At 42.0% G+C, this 17734-nt stretch overlaps 1 protein-coding gene across 1 annotated transcript; it reads right to left on the minus strand.

Annotated features, from left to right (window-relative positions):
* Positions 1–1581: 1581 nt before the first annotated feature.
* Positions 1582–8645, minus strand: LOC139914279 (uncharacterized). Its single transcript, XM_071902558.2, has 5 exons — positions 8588–8645; positions 6477–6650; positions 6085–6344; positions 3662–3973; positions 1582–2733 (listed from the first exon to the last, which is right to left on the minus strand). Exons 1-5 carry the CDS (start codon positions 8643–8645, stop codon positions 1582–1584), a joined length of 1956 nt encoding a protein of 651 aa, XP_071758659.2.
* Positions 8646–17734: the final 9089 nt, after the last annotated feature.

Genomic DNA, 17734 nt, shown 5'->3' on the forward strand with positions numbered 1-17734 from the left:
CTGAGATGGATACAAAAAATATCCATGTTAATCTGACTCTCATGGAAATGTATAGTCTTTTTTAAAAAAGAGAACAAAACAAACATGAAATACATTTGGCCCCCAGTTCCTGGCAGTTTGGAGTGTTTCTGCTTCTGAAACAAGCCTTGCCTCATCTAAAAGCTCAGTGCACTTTATCACATTGATCACAATACTGTAAAATGATAAATACATGCATAGACAAAACCTGTCTCTAATCTTACTATCAATCACTGGAATAGAAATGCTTTGGCACACTGATGTGCTCACTGGCTGAGATTAACACCGAGGAGATGTGGCGATGTCGCTGAATGGAGAACAGAAGGAAAAGAGAGACAGAAGAAGGGCATTATAATGAGAAACTGGCTAGCAGATTTAATGGACGTCCTCCTGTTAATCAGAGCTGAAAGTTCTCCAAATAAAAGTGTCAGGTTGGATCATATCTGGCAGGTAGCTATTGTAAAATTAGGAAAATATTCTTTCAAGTGTATATTATAAGATTTGAATGGATTCTGTGATGGGAACCATCCATTGCACACAAATGTTGGGTATTCTCCCTTACCCACTTTTCTAAATTACTTGACTAATGGAGGAGATATTGACTCAAAGGCCTACTATCTGTTTATTATTGTAAACATGATTTTAGGCACATGTTGCTGCAGTCTCAGTATCAGGACATGATATGATATTCTGCTTTTCTTGCTATTCTTCTTCCTTCAAGCTTGTAGTAGCATATACCTAATATTTTGTTAGCAGATATTGGGTCTATCATGCTGACTTCATTTTGACTGTCATATTGTCACTGTAATTCAAATGTTAACTGCAGATCATCCTTGCCAGAGGAAGTTAACACATGGGCTTGGGATGTTTTTTTCATTCATAGATTGATGAACTGAACAAAAGAACAAAATAGACCTGCATGTGAATTATAATCAATCCAAGAAGAAATTCTGTGTTGGTATGAATATGAGTGTCCAAGTAGATTAAACTGTGATATTATTTATCATTTTACAGTTTTGTAAAGGTAAGCCGTAAAACATCTTAAGTAAATTGAATACATGCTATACAGACAGGCATTTAAGAACAATAGGCAGCAATGATGAAACAACAACACAATGGAAAATAGTGGAGCAACACAAGCGTTTTTGCCAGAATCTCAAAATCCAGTTGATTTGTCACAGATGCCAGCCACAACCAGAAAACATGCTGTAATTATCAAACACTTTATAATAGGGCTTAAATTATACTGTATATAGTTACAAATAACTTACAGCAACACTGCATTTTATTGACCTGTGTCCTTTTAGCACGTTTTCTAATTCTCCGTTAAGCTAAACCAGTGTATTTTTAGAAAGGTTTAGGGACAAACTGAGCTAAAATTAGGTCATGTACAACTCTTTGAGCCTTCTGCGTCAAAATCAGTCAAAACAAAAGCACACAATGTGAATCCGTTTCTCTTTGGAAGTGGCACTTATCAAGAATAAATCAAACTCTGATGGTTTAAGGTCACTATTCTTGAACAAAGTATTCCAAATACTTATTGATCCCTCTCTGAGTTATTTATCAGATGCTCTCTAAGCATGATGTTTCTCTCTTTTGATCAGGCAAAGCAGACTCCTTCACAGTGTCTCCTAAGGACCCCTCCTGTTGTTCTGACAGCTGCTCCCTTATTTCTCCCCCCGCTTGCTCCACAGACCCGACCGAAGCTCCAGTCTGCGAGTCATGAGGATCTAGATTGTTCTGGAGCTCCGGTTGTTCCTCCGTCACACCAGCAGGGGCGCTGTCGTTCTCCGGTTTGGATACTTGTGAACAAGTTTTGGGCGTCAGGGAGTGTGTGGCGTTGGGGAAATGACGGGAACTGTGGAGTTCTGTGCTTAGTGGCTCAATGGTGGTTTTGGACTCTAATGTGGACTCTAGTGTGGGAAGTGAGGGAGCGACGGATATGTTTTGACTAAAAGGGGAAGGCATGTCGTTCATTTGGTAACGCTCCATGGAGGGAGAGCTGTGGAAGGGGTGACTGAGGCTGATGTGTGTGTTGTTAGAGAAACCCAGCGCAGAGGAGAGAGGGACCACCTCTGTGTGCGAATACGGAGGAGGACTCGCTCCGTGCCGCGAACACTCCCAGTCCTCCTCCTCCTCTTCCTCTTCGTCATCCTCGTCTTCCTCATCCTCTTCATCTTCCTCATCCTCTTCATCCTCCTCGTCCATCGTCTCCAAGCTGTGCGTGCTGCAGTCCGAAAGCCCGCTGCATAAACTGCTGCCGTCCTCGTCCTCATCTTCCTCGTAAGCTTCATCGTCATCTTCATCCTCCTCTTCCTCCTCCTCCTCCTCCTCCTCCTCCTCCTCCTCCTCCTCTTCGTCTAGGTGCGAGTCCGTGTCGCTGGCGTTCTGGAGGTGCATGATGGGAATGTGCGCCGCGCCGCTCATCAGAGGGAACTGCAGGTTCGCCGGCTGCTGCTGCTGCTGCTGGACCAAGGGGGAGTCTCCATGGTAACCGTTGCCGTTGGTTACGAGCTGCTGCTGCTGCTGCCGCTCCGGCTGCTGATGCTGCTGCTGCTGCTGCTGCTGCTGCTCCTCGCGGCTCTTCTCCAGCTCCAGCTTCATGATGGTGTGCAGGAAGTGGGTGCGCACCCGGACGGGGTTGAACTCCAGCCGGCCGGTGGTGTTGCTGCAGCCCTCCTTGGTGCAGCCGCAGGGGAACGACATGCGGTCCACCTGCACATGCAGGGGGAAAATACACCAACTTCAATTAACTGCCGTGACGGAGGGAAATTCAGCTGTCAATCATGGCTGATCATGCTTGAAATGAAACTCTGACATCTAGTTGTGACATTGACAGTGTTAGACATATGCAGTAGAACTTCACATTCAATCCCCTGACTATGACTGAGTAGAAATAGCGAACAGTATATTGCTGTTGTCCTGTGAAAACCCTTAGCTTTAACCCTTTAACGTTATTTGAATGATTTTGTTTCAATTGCAGGATTACATGGCCTTCTATGGGTTGAGAAAATTCCACCATCCTTTGGTTTATGAAACCTATTCAAAACATATTGGATAAACTCAAAAATGCATGGTGGTAAAGCTAAAAACAAGGAGGCTTTTCTTAGCTCCTGAGAAGTTGAAATTTTGGAGATGCAAGGTTTTCACTTGATAGCAACAATGCTGGATTTTAACAAATATTGAAGCCAAAATGCTCTATATCCATTTTGGAAAAACAAACTAAAATCACCTCCTGATGTTCCTCAGTATGTCATAAATATAGAGGATCCAGTTTGTAAAAGTGTTAGCATCTGGGTAACCATCTGGTTAATCTGGTTAATTTAAATGACCTGCTCTGCATTTATGCCATTCTCTGCCATAATTTGTTTTATGTTGTATAACCAATCATTTTGTGAGAGAGGGTGTCATTTATTGGAATGGTTGAAATGTCAGTTTGGAATGGAACATTTTGATTTAATTGATTGTTTTTGTTGTATTCATGCAATTAGACTACATAAGGCAATTAAAAGAACATATGCATTTAATAACTTGGCCTGGCATTTCAATTTATTTTGATTGTCCAGACGTTTCATGACTCGCCAGAAGTTCTACTGCACAGACAGACAGGAATAAACAGTGTGATATTACAGACGGGCCTCACCACAGCGCCATTTACCTGGCACTTAATGCCGGCCAGGCTGCAAGCGCAGGTGTCGGGGTCGCATATCCCGCGGCAGTGGCACCCGCACTCCTCCCGGGACACGCGGAGGGTGCGCAGCTCGTGCTTCTCCTCCACGTCGATGCGCCGGACCCCCGAGGCGCGGAGCAGGGCCCGCCGCCGCCTGGTGGTCAGGGGCTGGAGGAAGAAGTAGTCGTCCACCTCCGTGTTGTCCAGGTCCAGGTCGTCCTCCGAGATGTCGTCCAGCGTCAGGGCGTCCGCCTCCACCGACGACACCGTGCCGTTCTTAGTCAGCTGGAGGGACAGAAAGAGAGAGGTGTAAATGAATGGATATGGTGTTGAACGAAAGTGCCTACACATGAATTCAAACATTTGGGATCATCTTTAGACCTTATTGTCAGCTGGAGATTAGAAGAAGTGTGTATAGAAATGCTTTTCCCTTTCTTGTGAGAGGAGAAAACACAAAGAACTTCACTCCATCTACTTCTTAAGAGCACTTGATTGATGTGAGCACATGTTTTCAGCCCAATCCAGTGGCCTTTACATTTCTGCAGGTTAAAAGTGCTGGAAATGGAGAAGTGGGGCAGGGTGCAAATGTATGTATGGTGGTAATGTGCCAGTAATGGAAAACAATAAGTGATGGAGCGCTCTGGAATGTAAAACACTTGGAAAAGGAGCATAGAAAGTGCTGCTTGTAAATGCAATGCATTATTAATGGCCTGACTCACTGCTTGAGCTATGGCCGTTTGCTTGTTTTACATTTAAAAACTCATGAGCAGTGTTTGGTCACTTTTGGATTTGCAATTGGTTATTTAAGTCACAGAACTTGCATTAAAAATATTTGATTATGGAAAGCAAAACAAAAGATAACATGAAGAATCTATGACTTATTTATTTATTTAGTTAGTTAGTTATTTATATTCTTGTTTCCTTGTCTGTTATTTTATACTTCTATATCTGCCTATAGTCTGTTATTTATTCCATTTGTTGTATCCTTATGGCTGGAACTATTACTTTTATTTGGATATTCTTTATCACTGCTCCACCTTATTGTAACTCATTGTCCCTCTATTGATCTGTCAATTGCTCAATCTTATTTATTTCTCTTGATTGTGAAGCACTTTGTAACTGTGTTTTGAAAAGTGCTGTATAAAGATTATTATTATTATTATTAGGGGCTTTTGTTTTGTTAGGATTCTTTTTCTTCTTCTTCTTCTTCTTCTTCTTCTTCTTCTTCTTCTTCTTCTTCTTCTTCTTCTTCTTCTTCTTCCCTAAAACGATCTGTACCTCAGAGACAGTAAGTCCAACCAAATTTGGTGGATAGGCTTCAAATCTCCCTCACTAACCAGGCAACAAAAATGACCAATGACTCCTTAACCAATAACTCCTGAACTCCCCTTGAATCCATTACACATATTGGTTTTCATTTCAACCTTGACAGTTTTCCACCATTTTGAATTTTATGCAAAACATATTTGTGCATCAACTAGTTAATCTCAACAAAATTTTGCACACAGCATATGGATTTCCTAGATTACAGCTATTACCCAGTTTTGAAAATTCAAACTGTAGAAATGAAGTTGACCACGCAAACAGGAAGTGAGGTCTAAACGCTTCATGCTAGAGCAACCAACCTTCAGATAGCCTACCTGTTTGGGATGGACCCCAAAACATGACAGACTACATTTCTCCATAACACCACCTTCTGGCACCAAATTTTACATATATAGCATATTTCAACTGCCTACAACATCTTTGCATCACAGAATTTTGATACTTGATGATGAAGATCCTCAAACTGGAAGCGAGACGCATTTCCAAAATACTCAAATGCCCCATGAAATGAATTCCCATTACTTTTACTCCCTGGAAAACAGAGCATCTTTCATGGTGACCTCATGCTGCACTAGTAGGCCTAAATATACATTTCTAACCAATGAAACTATCAGATTTTTAAACAATCCCTCCCCTCTGCACCCCTCCCATCATATAAAACTGCCTTTCTCTTCCTGACTCATATTCCATTGGTTTAGACTTCTGAATGATCCCTCACTTTGTTATGTCCCACCCCAACATCCTGTTTCAACAGGAAATGCATCAAATCCAGGAAGTAAAGATGTCATTTCATGGGGACCATCCAAACTTCACATACAAGGAGCCCCAACGTCAGACCACATTTGGTCATGCTGAATACCATCATGAGAAATTGCCAATTTTCCAAATGGAAATGGATGAGGCAACATTTCACCTGCAGCTGCAAGAGTTTCACCGAAACTTTTCCAAACTGATGAATTAAGCTCACATTGTCACTTAGGCTTGGACCCAATTATGATGATTATTATTATTGTTGTTGATAAAGGAAGGTAAAGCAGGTAAATTAGGCCTTATCGAGCCATCCGACTGACTTTGAGCTTGATGGCGTTGAGTTTCTCCTCTTTGAGATGGTCCCTCAGCATGTTGCGGTGGCTCCTCTCCTGCTCCACGGCAAACTCCCTGAGGGTGAAGCGCTTCACCCAGCTGTGGCGCGGCGACATCCCCAGGGTGCTGCCGCCCTGCGTGGGCACGCTGGTGAAGCCCTGCCGCCGGCCGAAGTAGTAGACGGTCACGCTCTCAAAGTGCACGTTGTGTCCCCGCAGCCGCTTGGACTGCTGCTGGAGAGATGAGGCTGGGAGAGGGAAAACACGCTCAGTGAAAAAAGAATCATTTTTCCTTGTGACTTTAAGTGTTTCACAGACACAAACTCTCCCCAGGAGTGGAAATAGCTGCTAAGTGGAGCAGGCAGGTAGTGTGAGCTTACAGTCCAGCGGCCCAGAGGGAACAGGGTGGTTGAGGCTGTCGCTGCTGTTGCCGCTGTCGCTGCAGGAAACCTCGTCGTCATCGGAGCCCTGCAGCGTCAGGTAGGGGGCGGGGCCCTCCTCCAGCTTCCTCTTCAGGATCCCACTCATCCTGGGGCTCCACCCGCTGCTCGCACCTGCACCACAGACAGAGGTGAAGCGTGGGTATAGGACACCTTAAGTTATTCATGTTAGAATTAAAGAAGAATAACAATCCTTTCTGAAAAGTTGTATTCTGACATGAACTGTAGCTACAGATGTAGAGTTTTACAGGTTTTTTTTTGACATCATACCAAAGCTGGAGGAGAGATTCAGAGTTAGAAATTCACCAAAACAAAGCTGGTTGATGTGATAAAGGCGTTCTCTTTGGGTAAAGCTGACCCAGATGGATTGATTTTTACAAACTGTTCCACAAAATACATAACGTAAAATACATTTTAAGCTCAAGAATGATCAATGGTTACAACAATGGATTCTGAAATCTTTGTATGGAGCAAATAGGTGCTCTTTAAAAAAGGCTGGAGATGTAACCGACCCTATTATCTTTAAGGCTATTACCTTTCTAAATGTTGGCCAAAATTTAGTCACAGAGTCTTGGCCAATAGACTCTGCAAGATAATTGCCCAATTTTCCCTTGGGGATTAATAACATTCATCTTATGTTAAGCACATCTGATCCATTCCACATCCTATCTAACTCCTTATTATCCTTAATATCTTATATTTTGATTGAAATGAATTACCACTCAGTTACACTGGATCCAATATGAACCTCATTCTTCAACTGAAATTGAATATTTTAGGCAAAGCAAGCAGGGAAATTAGACAAAGTGGGGAAATCCACAAAATTAGATTTATATTGAAAAATAATATTTGCACTATCATGTCTGGAAGGTCAAACCTATCAATTCTATTAAAAAACAGTGTCACTCAATGGACTTCAGTTAATAGCTTGTGAACCATGTTTTGTTTTTTGTTTTTTACATATTTGATATATTTTGTAAAATGTTAAAATGTTAAAAAAATCACACTTGTGTGATATGACATGATATGTACACATTCATTCTCAGGTTCTCTCTCTCTCTCTCTCTCTCTCTCTCTCTTTCTCACACACACACACACACACATCCAGTCACTTCAAAAGCACTCCTGATAATGGGAAGCGTGCCATTAGATCCGTAGCCCTCAGCACTTTCTCTCAGTTAAAATTGCTAATTTTTTAGAAATAATGAACTGTTGAGCTCACCCCTGGTGAACTGGACTGGTGGAGGATTACATCATATGCAGCAGAGCAGAATGCTGGGCCAAGCTCTCGTTCTCTCTCTGACAGGCTTTGTCTCCCTTCTCTTCCCCTCTCCCTTTTCTTCCTCTGCATCACATCCTTTGCTCCCTCTTCCTCACTTCCCCTTACTCTTTCCTCCTATTTCCTTCTCCCTTACTTCCTCATTACTATTCCCTCCCCTATTATCCCTCTATCTTTTCCTTCCTCTTTACTCTCCTCTCTTCACTGCTCCCTTCTTTCTTCACCACCCTGCCACTCACAATCCCTCCCATCTACCTCACTGCTTTTCAGGATAAAAAAAACCTTAAAAATAATCAGAACAGCAAGCTCTGTAGGAGCAGAAAATACTGAATACACAATACTGCATAACCTCTCTCTATATATATAACGCTACAGAAGATGTTGCAGTTGTTGATGGATCCAGGAGGCTTTCCACTGTCAGCTAAATCCATGGTCGTGCTCTCATGGCCAATGCCATTTAGAGGGGTGTGCAACCCCCTCCCCACACACACACACACACACACACATCACACACACATCACACATACAAGCTTGCTCACGTGTCTGAATACATGCGCAACCTCCAGCTTCCCCATGCATGCACACATCCCAAAATACCAACAAGGAAATTCTTATTGATAAAAATGCATCTGGCAAACAAACGCTAGAGGCAGCAACATCTGCTGACACGACCGTCCCTCGGTCCCGGTGTTTGCTGGACGCACAAAGCCCCGGGGCTGCATGCAGATTCACAGTCTTGGTGGTGTGTTCTGGCGGTGTGACCGTCACTGACCTGTTTCCTCGGCTTGCCTTTGGTTTCCAGGAAGTCCTCGGCTCTCTCCCCTCTGCATCACACGGCGCTCACCAGCAGCAGCAGCAGCAGCCAAACATCCCCATGTGTCGTGATGATGCAGTGAGCGCTGCCATGATGCCTGCTCTCTCTCTCTCTCTCTCTCTCTCTCTCTCTCTCTTCTCCTGTGCAGCACCGAACACTCTCTGCCTCTGTCACACTCCCTCTCCCTGTCACAATCTTAGGCGTTTTCTCTCTCTCTCTCTCTCTCTCTCTTTCTCTCTGCACTATCCAAACCCATCCAGTGCCTCTCTTGCTGTCAGCTCTCTCTCTGTCTGATTCTCTCTCTCTACGTTTCTTCACACTGCATCCCCCCCCCTACTCCCTCCCTCTCTCTCTCTCTCTCTCTCTCTCTCTCTCTGAAATATCTCCTTTTCCCTCTCTCTCTCTCTCTCTCTCTCTCTCTCTCTCTCTCTCTCTCTCTCTCCCTCTCTCTCTCTCTCTCTCTCTCTCTCTCTCCCCCTCCTCACAAAGACTTGTTAGCTGGATGCTGCTGCCGGCTGGAGCGCTGGAGCTTGACTGAGGTGAAGCAAGCCCTTAGAGATCAGAGAGAGAGAGGGGGGTGGTGGAGTTGGTGGTGGTGGTGGTGGTGGTAATGGGGTAGTGTGTGTGTGTGTGTGTGTGTGGGTGTGGGTGTGGGTGGGGGGGGGGAGTATAGATTCTGCTACATAAAATACCTCTCTTTTCCATAGTCCACAGCACAATATATGTTACAAATGAATGGGACTACTATAAATAATAATTCCTACAGTTATTACGGAGATAATAAGATGGCTTCTGAAACAGTGACAACTCATTATCTTGCCTTATTCCTCCCCAGACTGGCACCAGCTTGAGAAACCATTAAGCACATGCAGTAAGTTCCATCCAGTCTGTGGCAAATGTAGACTCAGTATCAACTCTGTTTGTCTTTCTGACTGCCTGCTCTATAAATGACTGTAACCTTTCCAGTCTCCTTCTTCGCTGTCTGAGTTCACCAGGTTCACAGGTGACATCATTTTTTAATTTTTTTTTTTAGTTCCCCGCAATATTTTATATCACTCCGTAATGTATTTCTGATGCAAATGTAATTGTGGTAGTCGCTTTGTTACGCGCCCTCCCTTTCATGCCGACGAAGCTCATTTGAAATTGAAATTGATAGGAGAGCCAACTAGACGAGAGGAGAGGCAGAAGAGGGGAGAGACAATGGAGAATGAGTCATTTCCACTGTGCCTTTAGGCAGAAACACACCCAGAGAGCAGTGTGGGTATCAGAGGGTCACTGGCAGGGCATCATCTATTCTACATTCACAAACATGCAATCTGCCAGACTGTTATCTTTTATTTTTGCCTCTTTCTGAGCGCTTATTCTCTTTTCTCCAGCACCGCTTCATATTAATACAGAGGTCAGCAGGCTTCTGCTGTTGGCCATGGAGCAGCTGGACTGGAGCAACTGAGGATTGAGTTGCTGAAGGGCACATCAGCATCAGCAGTGGTTGCTTATTCACTTCCATATTTTCTCAGGTGGTTTTCAACTGGCAACCTTCCAGTTACAAGCCCAATTCTCTAAACTTAACTATTCCGCCCATTGGCATTACTTATGCTGTATGACAGGGATGAATTATACAAATCCATCACCACTGATATTCTTTCAGTGATTACAACCCCTCCATCCGCCAGCCATGTGAACTCAAACTAATGAACTTTTAGGGGAAAAAAAAACGTGACGGATGATTGTTTCCATCGGTGACTCAATCGCTCAATCGCGCGCCGCTGTGCCCGTTCCAACTGCCGAGAATCAGTTCATTTTACGGTTTTTAAAATGTTGACGCAGCCAGTGGGAGGGCTTTGAAATCGCATGCTGCGAACACATAGCCTACAATACACGTCACGTGGATGGACAACCAGACCAGGCTGACACACACACACACACACACACACACACACACACACACACACACACATTAGAAACACACCACAAACCAGCTGTGCAAGCTGCTGGGAGTCACTTTTTTGTCACTTTCACCACAATACACAGTCCTTCCCACCACTATTATCACCACTTCAGCCACTTTGGTTGATCCTCGCTCACACACCACATGGGGGTGAGGACATTTGTCGTCCAAATACTGACTCTTTGACTTTGTCTGCAGCTTAAATATTTGGTAGTCAACAATTTTGAGATGTACAATTGCTAAAAATGGACTAAAATTAGAAAGAGCTGTTGTTTTGTTGATGACTCACTGCCTCCATTCAGATGCACTGAACCTCACACAAAGCCTTACACATGCAATTTCCATGCTGTTTTGTCATCTCCACGCACGCGATTCACCAGGAATTTAATTAGCATAAGTGTTGTGTGTCCTCTGATGATAGCACTCCCAGGACAAACTCCAACTCATTAACTCAAAATGATTTTCGAACCAAATGAAATTGTGCAGGACATGTTTACAGTTCTCGGCTGTGCGGGAGATAATATGCGCAAAATAAATCAGCTCTATTTTTCGCTGAAGTGCGCCTTATAAGCAAATCCATCCCACTGTGTAATTGCACAGTAGCCTTTCAGAAACTCACAATGCTCATGGTAGACTTGAGTGAGGTGAGGAGTTTAATTCCAAAATGGGAGATCCGCCATTTGAAAAATGTAACACCTACTCTGACAAAAGGATTTGTCATGAAAAGAAGAAAAAAAAAACTCTATTAAAACTGAATTGTTGAGGTACTGAGAACTGAACGTAAGCCACTTTTTTTCTCTTTCAACTCTCTCTTTATATGGTAAAAAATAAGAAGTATTCAATTTTCTGTATATAACGTTTTGCAAGGTAATTCTTTAATCACCAATATAGACACAATCACTTGCAAAAAATATTTCATTAACCGCCCAACCCCCACCCACGAGCCCCTAAACAGTGTTGCTATAGCAATGCTGGCCGCTGAATGTTAGCGCTTCCATTATGCTGCTGCTTGATAGAAAAAACACGTGAGAGAAAGATACCTAGGGCCTTAGCCTTGAGTTAGCCTGAACTCACAGAGAAATGTGTTGGAATATTGGTTTCATCCATCAGTCAGCCGCTTTATTTCAAATGCAGTGCAGAGAAAGTGGGAAACAATGCAGACCTGCAGGAAGCAAATTAGATTTCATGAAATAGTTTCATGACCTTCTCGATTGTTTCTTTTTCCTTATCAAATTTGCGTTCAAATCTTACTGGGAAAAAGAGAAAATGTTCTGGGGATTTGTGCATTTCTGGTATTCTTCAAGGAAATGTTGATATGAAACCTAGTTATTATATTGTTCTAATAGGTAGCACATTTCACAAAGGCTACTAATTATATAATATGATGGACTGAATGTGTCACTGTGCAACCTTTTCTCCGCTCCCTGGTATTTAGCTGTACATCTGCCAGGTGGAATATAATTGCACCGCATTAAGATTTGAAATAGCTGATTATTCTTCTCTCTGCTCTCCCTCTCTTTCTCTTTCTAACTTCATTAATTAGATGAAGGGATGGTTTAAAAAAAGAAAAAGAAAAAGCGAAGCCTATCGGTCTGTCTTTGTGCTCTTTGTCCTTTGGATGAAACTACCAGCGTGTGGAGTAAAATGTCCTTGAGCATGAAACGGAGGACAAAAGACACATCTCAACGTAAATCAAGTGTTCAGTATGAATAAACATACTCACACCTTGCAGCGGATCCACATTCACACCGGTCTAAGTTAACACACTGCTGTTGTGCATGTGGATTAAAGTGGTACTATTGTAGGAATTTTAAATTTCTATATACAAATGTGATCAAAGATGTTTAATGAAGACATTGTTCAAATTAGATTTTAAGTGGTTAAATTTATTGCTTTTTCAATTGCTTTTTTCACAGTCTCTTTGGGACTAACTCTAGTCAACGCATCACAACTGGACTTGGTTTTGATTGGCTCTCCTCACTAAAAAAAAAATGCAAAAATCCTTCCAATTAGGCAAGTTTGCAGAATTTGAACCGACACGCCCCTAGAAAGCCTCCGCTCAGCAGGTTTACCTCATTTGAATTAGAGGAGCTGCTGCTGTCAACCAATCAGAGACCAGTTTTGTGACTGTTCTGCCTGTCAGGACTTAATCTTCAAATGCATTCAACTAGACTACATGTACCTGCAAAATATCATGAAAAACATTATTCTCATCCTGAATCATAGTATATTTGAAAACTAAATCATAAAAACTGAATAACATGCGACTTTTAAGAGCATGAGCAGAAAGCCGATCATTACTGTAGTCCATTATTGTCTGGTAGCTACAGGAGCCACTACCTAACCTCAGCTCACTGTTTCAGAAGGACGTTTCCAGGCTTTGTGCAGCGCTCTGAAATGCCTCGCTCTCTCCTGGCGAGGATGGAGCGGCAATGTGCTGGAGAGACAGAGTGATCCTTCCAATCAGCTTCCATGGCAACGGGCCATGAAGGGAGAGGGAGATGGAGGGAGGGAGGAGGCTGGAGGGGTTGTGGGGAGGTGGGGGCTGGGATGTGGCAGCTCCTCTAACGCTGAAGCATGAGGGAGACTGGAAGAGGTCCGCATTTTCACAGGATAAAGAAAGAACATTGTGGGTGCTGGGAAACGCTGCAGCAAAGGAACATTAGAAATTAAAATAGTTTGGAAATGCAAGAACAGCGTCGCGTTATTCTAACAACAGGACACACACACACACACGACTGTGTTTTGCCTATTCTCCTACTATCAGCAGATGTCCTCGTTATTTTCAGATGGAATGCAAATTTAAAAAAATAACACACACTGCGCTTAGCACCTCCGCTCTCTAATGGCTGTCCTCTCCCATCCACATATAATGGGTATTCACTCCCATCCACATGCTTTTAAAGTCTGTGCTGATGCGACTCAGAAGGTCATTAGAGGACAGTGCATTCATCTGGATGTGAATGTAGTTTGGGTTATTAACACATCTCCAATCCAGAAATATCTATGTCCTTATAAGACCCCACATACATTTGGGCTTTTAGTAAATAATGAACCCACCTTCTGCTAAGGTCCAGTCACACTGTTGCTGTTGGATGGTTCATTTCTGTAGGAAAAAAGACACAAGTAATGAAAAATCACTATCATGGTCCTATAATATTCCTTTAGGGACTTACAGTGTGCCTGTGGTACTCAATAATGAATTTATAGTTACCTTATTGTACTCTATGGTGTTTTTAATCTCTCATGGTATCACTATAACATTCTTACAGTATTTCTACAGGGTCTTATAGTGTCTGTCATAGTGAGTTTACAGTGACATTATTGTACTTTAGGGTATTTTGTAATTCCTACTGCATGGTTTCACTGTGATATTCCTATGATATCCCTATAGTGTAGATCTGTGGTACTGTGATCTTATAGTGTTTCTGTCTACTATGGTATCACTATAATATGCCCAATATTCCTACAGGATATTATAGTTTATAGTTTTGCTGTGATGTTTTTATAGTATCCTTTTAAGATTTATTATAGTAATATCATAGCTCTTTTTTTCTAAGAGATAACAGAAAAGTAAACATGTTGGTTTGAGAAATCTCAAATCAAGTGCTTCTGGGTGGCTGCCATCTTAATGCACCATGGTCTCACGGTCTGACCTGTTGGTCAGCTAAATACCTAATATGTAAAACAGAGGAGGGAGGCGATAGCGGAGACCTGGCCGGCTAGAATGAGAATACAAGCATGTGTTGAGACTTGAGAAGATGAAGGAAACCAAAGTTTTTGCTTCAATTTGAGTCATGAGCCTATCATTAATCCCAAGCTCCTGTTCCACTCTGCTGGCTGGTGGGGTGTAATTGGTTCCCTTGGGACCCAGACGAATGGCCCAGCTGTAGCTTTACAGCTCCATGACCCACACACAGCTCTGCCTGTGTGTGTGAGAGAGAGAGTGTGTGTGTGTTTGTGTGTGTGTGTGTGTGTGTGTGAGAGAGAGAGAGAGAGAGAGAGAGAGAGAGAGATGGGGGTGGTGGTGATGGTAATAAACCACAATCCAAGACATAAAACGTAACCAAACGAGGCTACATGACTAATGGTCATGGCATCAAAGCCTCATGAAAAAAGATGATATTGAACATAAGAAAACATTGAAGAAATTGTTGAGCTACTTATCCTTAACGAGAGCTATGCGATCATTAGAAAATGATTATGAATTGGCTTCTCATTAATCCTTTAAAAGGAGAGGGAGAGAGAGAGAGAGAGAGAGAGAGACAGAGACAGAGAGACTTTGCTTCGAGCTAAGAATTACAAATCGGAAATTTTCACAAACCAGAGAAAGCCTTTTGCATCTGCATCAATATGCTATTATACACCTTACTGTCACCCTAGCCGCTGTGATCCCCTAGAGGTTGCTATTGTGCCTAACATACATTTCAAACCATCCAGGCGGAGTGGAGTAGTGGCAGAGAGGTGGAAGAAGAGCTCTCACTCTGCTTCTATTTCTGGGAACCATAAATGTCGTTGCTAAGTGGGAAGTTGCGAGATGTGATCCTCGGCTGCATTTATCTCCCATTCAAAACATCCAAGGTGTATTTGGACGACACATACAAACTGAAAGTAATGTAAACATCCAGAGTGAAAATTTACATTTTTGTGATGACAAAAACAATTTGGTTACAGGTCTGTAGCAGGTTGGTGGCTGTGCTATGCAGCCTTGGAGGGGCCGCCCTGTTGGAAAAGAAAATGTATGCCTATCTCATGGTAAGAAGTACGGAGTCCCTCAGGGGTCACCTGGTAAAAAAAGAAAGGTAACGCTTTATTTTACATCCCGCTAATTACGGTGTAACTAGTTTGGAATTATGGGATACTAATAAAATAACAATGCTGTAATTACAGGGTAACAAAACAAGAAGTCCTGGAATTAAGGGGTAACAATTTTGTAATTATGAGAGATTTTAAGGTAGGCTAGTTATGGTGTTTTCCTAATTACCATACAAAGAGTACAATAATGTAATTAGGGGGGACAAAACAAATGTTACCGGTGCTTGTTCCCTGAAATGTTGAAAGCCAACATCCCAAAGAAAGACTGAAAAGCTGTGAGAAGAAACACCCTGAAGTGGAAAGGCCCCTCCGACTGTCCAGAGAGCTGTAAGGAGGGTTATGAAGGAGCAAGCCCCGCCCAGCTGAAGGTTTACCAACACATGAAGTTGTGTCAAGGTTTTGAGAATGTTGGAAGTGGTTCGCCACTGCGTTATATTAATATACAGTATTACTATATAGTATTATTATACATATACTATAAGTGCCTGCCTATAGGGCTAAAATCCGACTTCTCAAAGATCACTCTGTAAGCAGAGCCAATGATGAGTCTATTGTTAATTGATTTACATATAGTGTCTTACATTTGTCATTCATTTTCCACATATCGTGTCAATCACATATAGTATCTGCATCTAATATTGTACTTACCTGTAGGAGCTAGGATGTATTAGTTTCTGACTGTTGTCTGACAGTATTTATATGGATCTGTCTATAGGATCAGTTTGTACATGCTATATATTTGGAGCAGCCTATAGGAGCCAGTATACAGTATATTGCTCTGTAAGCCAGTGTGTTTACCAGTCAGGTTAAAGACACTGCAGACTGGTTTTAACAAGAACATTTCATTCCCATCAGGGACTGAACCAACACTCAGACTGTCAGACAGTGAAGGATAAACCAGCTGCTCATCCTGCTGAGCTACTTCTGAGTTTAGATGAACTAACCTTCATCATTTTATTTCTACAAGAGTTCATACTGCTGACAACAATAACATGGAAACACTTAAGTGTGAGAGGGCTGAGAGACAAACCAACAACCTTCTGCATGACAAGCATTACATTCAGACACATAAGAAGACGAGGTTTGAATCAGCATCCTTGTATATCAGAGCCACCAGCTTATCTTTTTTTTTCTTTTTTTTCTTTAATTATCAGAAATAACCAATAATACATTCTATATATGTAATATTTACGTACTTCCACATAGAATTCATGCTCACAGCACAAAAAAAGATGTAATCAACAAAAAACAACTAACACTAAGACACAATATATATCCAAATAAAAATTCAACACTAAATCAAAACCTAATTGGCTCCGTAAGAAAGTGTTAACTCTGACAATGACATGCCTATTGTGTACAAATTATATAAAATGTGCACTTGAGTTGCATGCAAAGTGTGCAAATGGATATAAAACATGCACATATAAAAGGTAAATCCAGGTAAAAGCCATTTTACCTGGATTTAGAGATGTATATAAAGAGAAGCAGATGAGTTACAGAAGGATTTTTAAGCTTTGAGACAACTGAGCAAAAGGGGCTGCAGCTCAATATCAGGAGGGTGTCCTTAATATTTGGTACATTCAGTGTATGGAGCGAGTGTAAACACACCAACAGCTTCTCTGAGATGTGGTGCGTTGACCCAGTGCTTGTGCTCTCAATATCAATTCTTGCTTTATTGGCATGACATGTAAATACATCAGTGTTCCCATTGCATTTAGAGGGGAAATAATATAAAAATAAATGAAAAAGAAAGAGAAATATCTGGTAATAACACTAAAAGTACAGTATTAAAAGTGAGCATATGATTGTGATCAAACCATTAAAGAAAATATACAAGTGCATTATTCTTATACTGTCTCTCTCTCTCTCTCTCTCTCTCTCTCTCTCTCTCTCTGATTTGAATTTCTGCACAACTCCATTTACTCCTCCAAGTGCATAAAACAAATTACTAACTTGGCAACTTCATTTCCCAATTGTATCTCTTACTGGGCCTTTGGGCCATGCATAATAATTTACTTAATTTACAGCTGTGATTAACACAGCAATGACTCACACTCTTGATTTATACAGAAGATGCTATCTTTTCTACATTGTACATTATTTCTGCATTATATTATCTTACATAAAACTCTATCTGACAAAGTCGCCAATGGACAGTTGCAAGGGAAGGGACCAGTTCTGTCCTGTTTGGTTTGACAGTAATAGCAGTTTTAATGTTTTATCACTTAAAGAGGTTAGTAGTAGGATCTGCATTCTATCTGCTTTACTAAACACAGTTGGACTTCATGTGCTTAATTTCCTGGTGTCCTTTTCCGATAAAGACTCGTTGAATTGAATTG

The sequence above is a fragment of the Centroberyx gerrardi genome, chromosome 21, assembly GCF_048128805.1.
Source record: "Centroberyx gerrardi isolate f3 chromosome 21, fCenGer3.hap1.cur.20231027, whole genome shotgun sequence".
In the NCBI taxonomy this organism is placed as follows: Eukaryota; Metazoa; Chordata; class Actinopteri; order Beryciformes; family Berycidae; genus Centroberyx; species Centroberyx gerrardi.

Bases quoted from the DNA above. Each gene is read 5' to 3' on its own strand.
- LOC139914279 (XM_071902558.2), bottom strand. From the start codon at position 8,645: ATGCAGAGGGGAGAGAGCCGAGGACTTCCTGGAAACCAAAGGCAAGCC. The intron at 3,974-6,084 runs GTCAGTCGGATG...CTGTCCCTCCAG, and splicing joins TCAACGCCATCAAGCTCAAA to CTGACTAAGAACGGCACGGT. The intron at 2,734-3,661 runs GTGAGGCCCGTC...CTGCATGTGCAG, and splicing joins GCCAGGTAAATGGCGCTGTG to GTGGACCGCATGTCGTTCCC.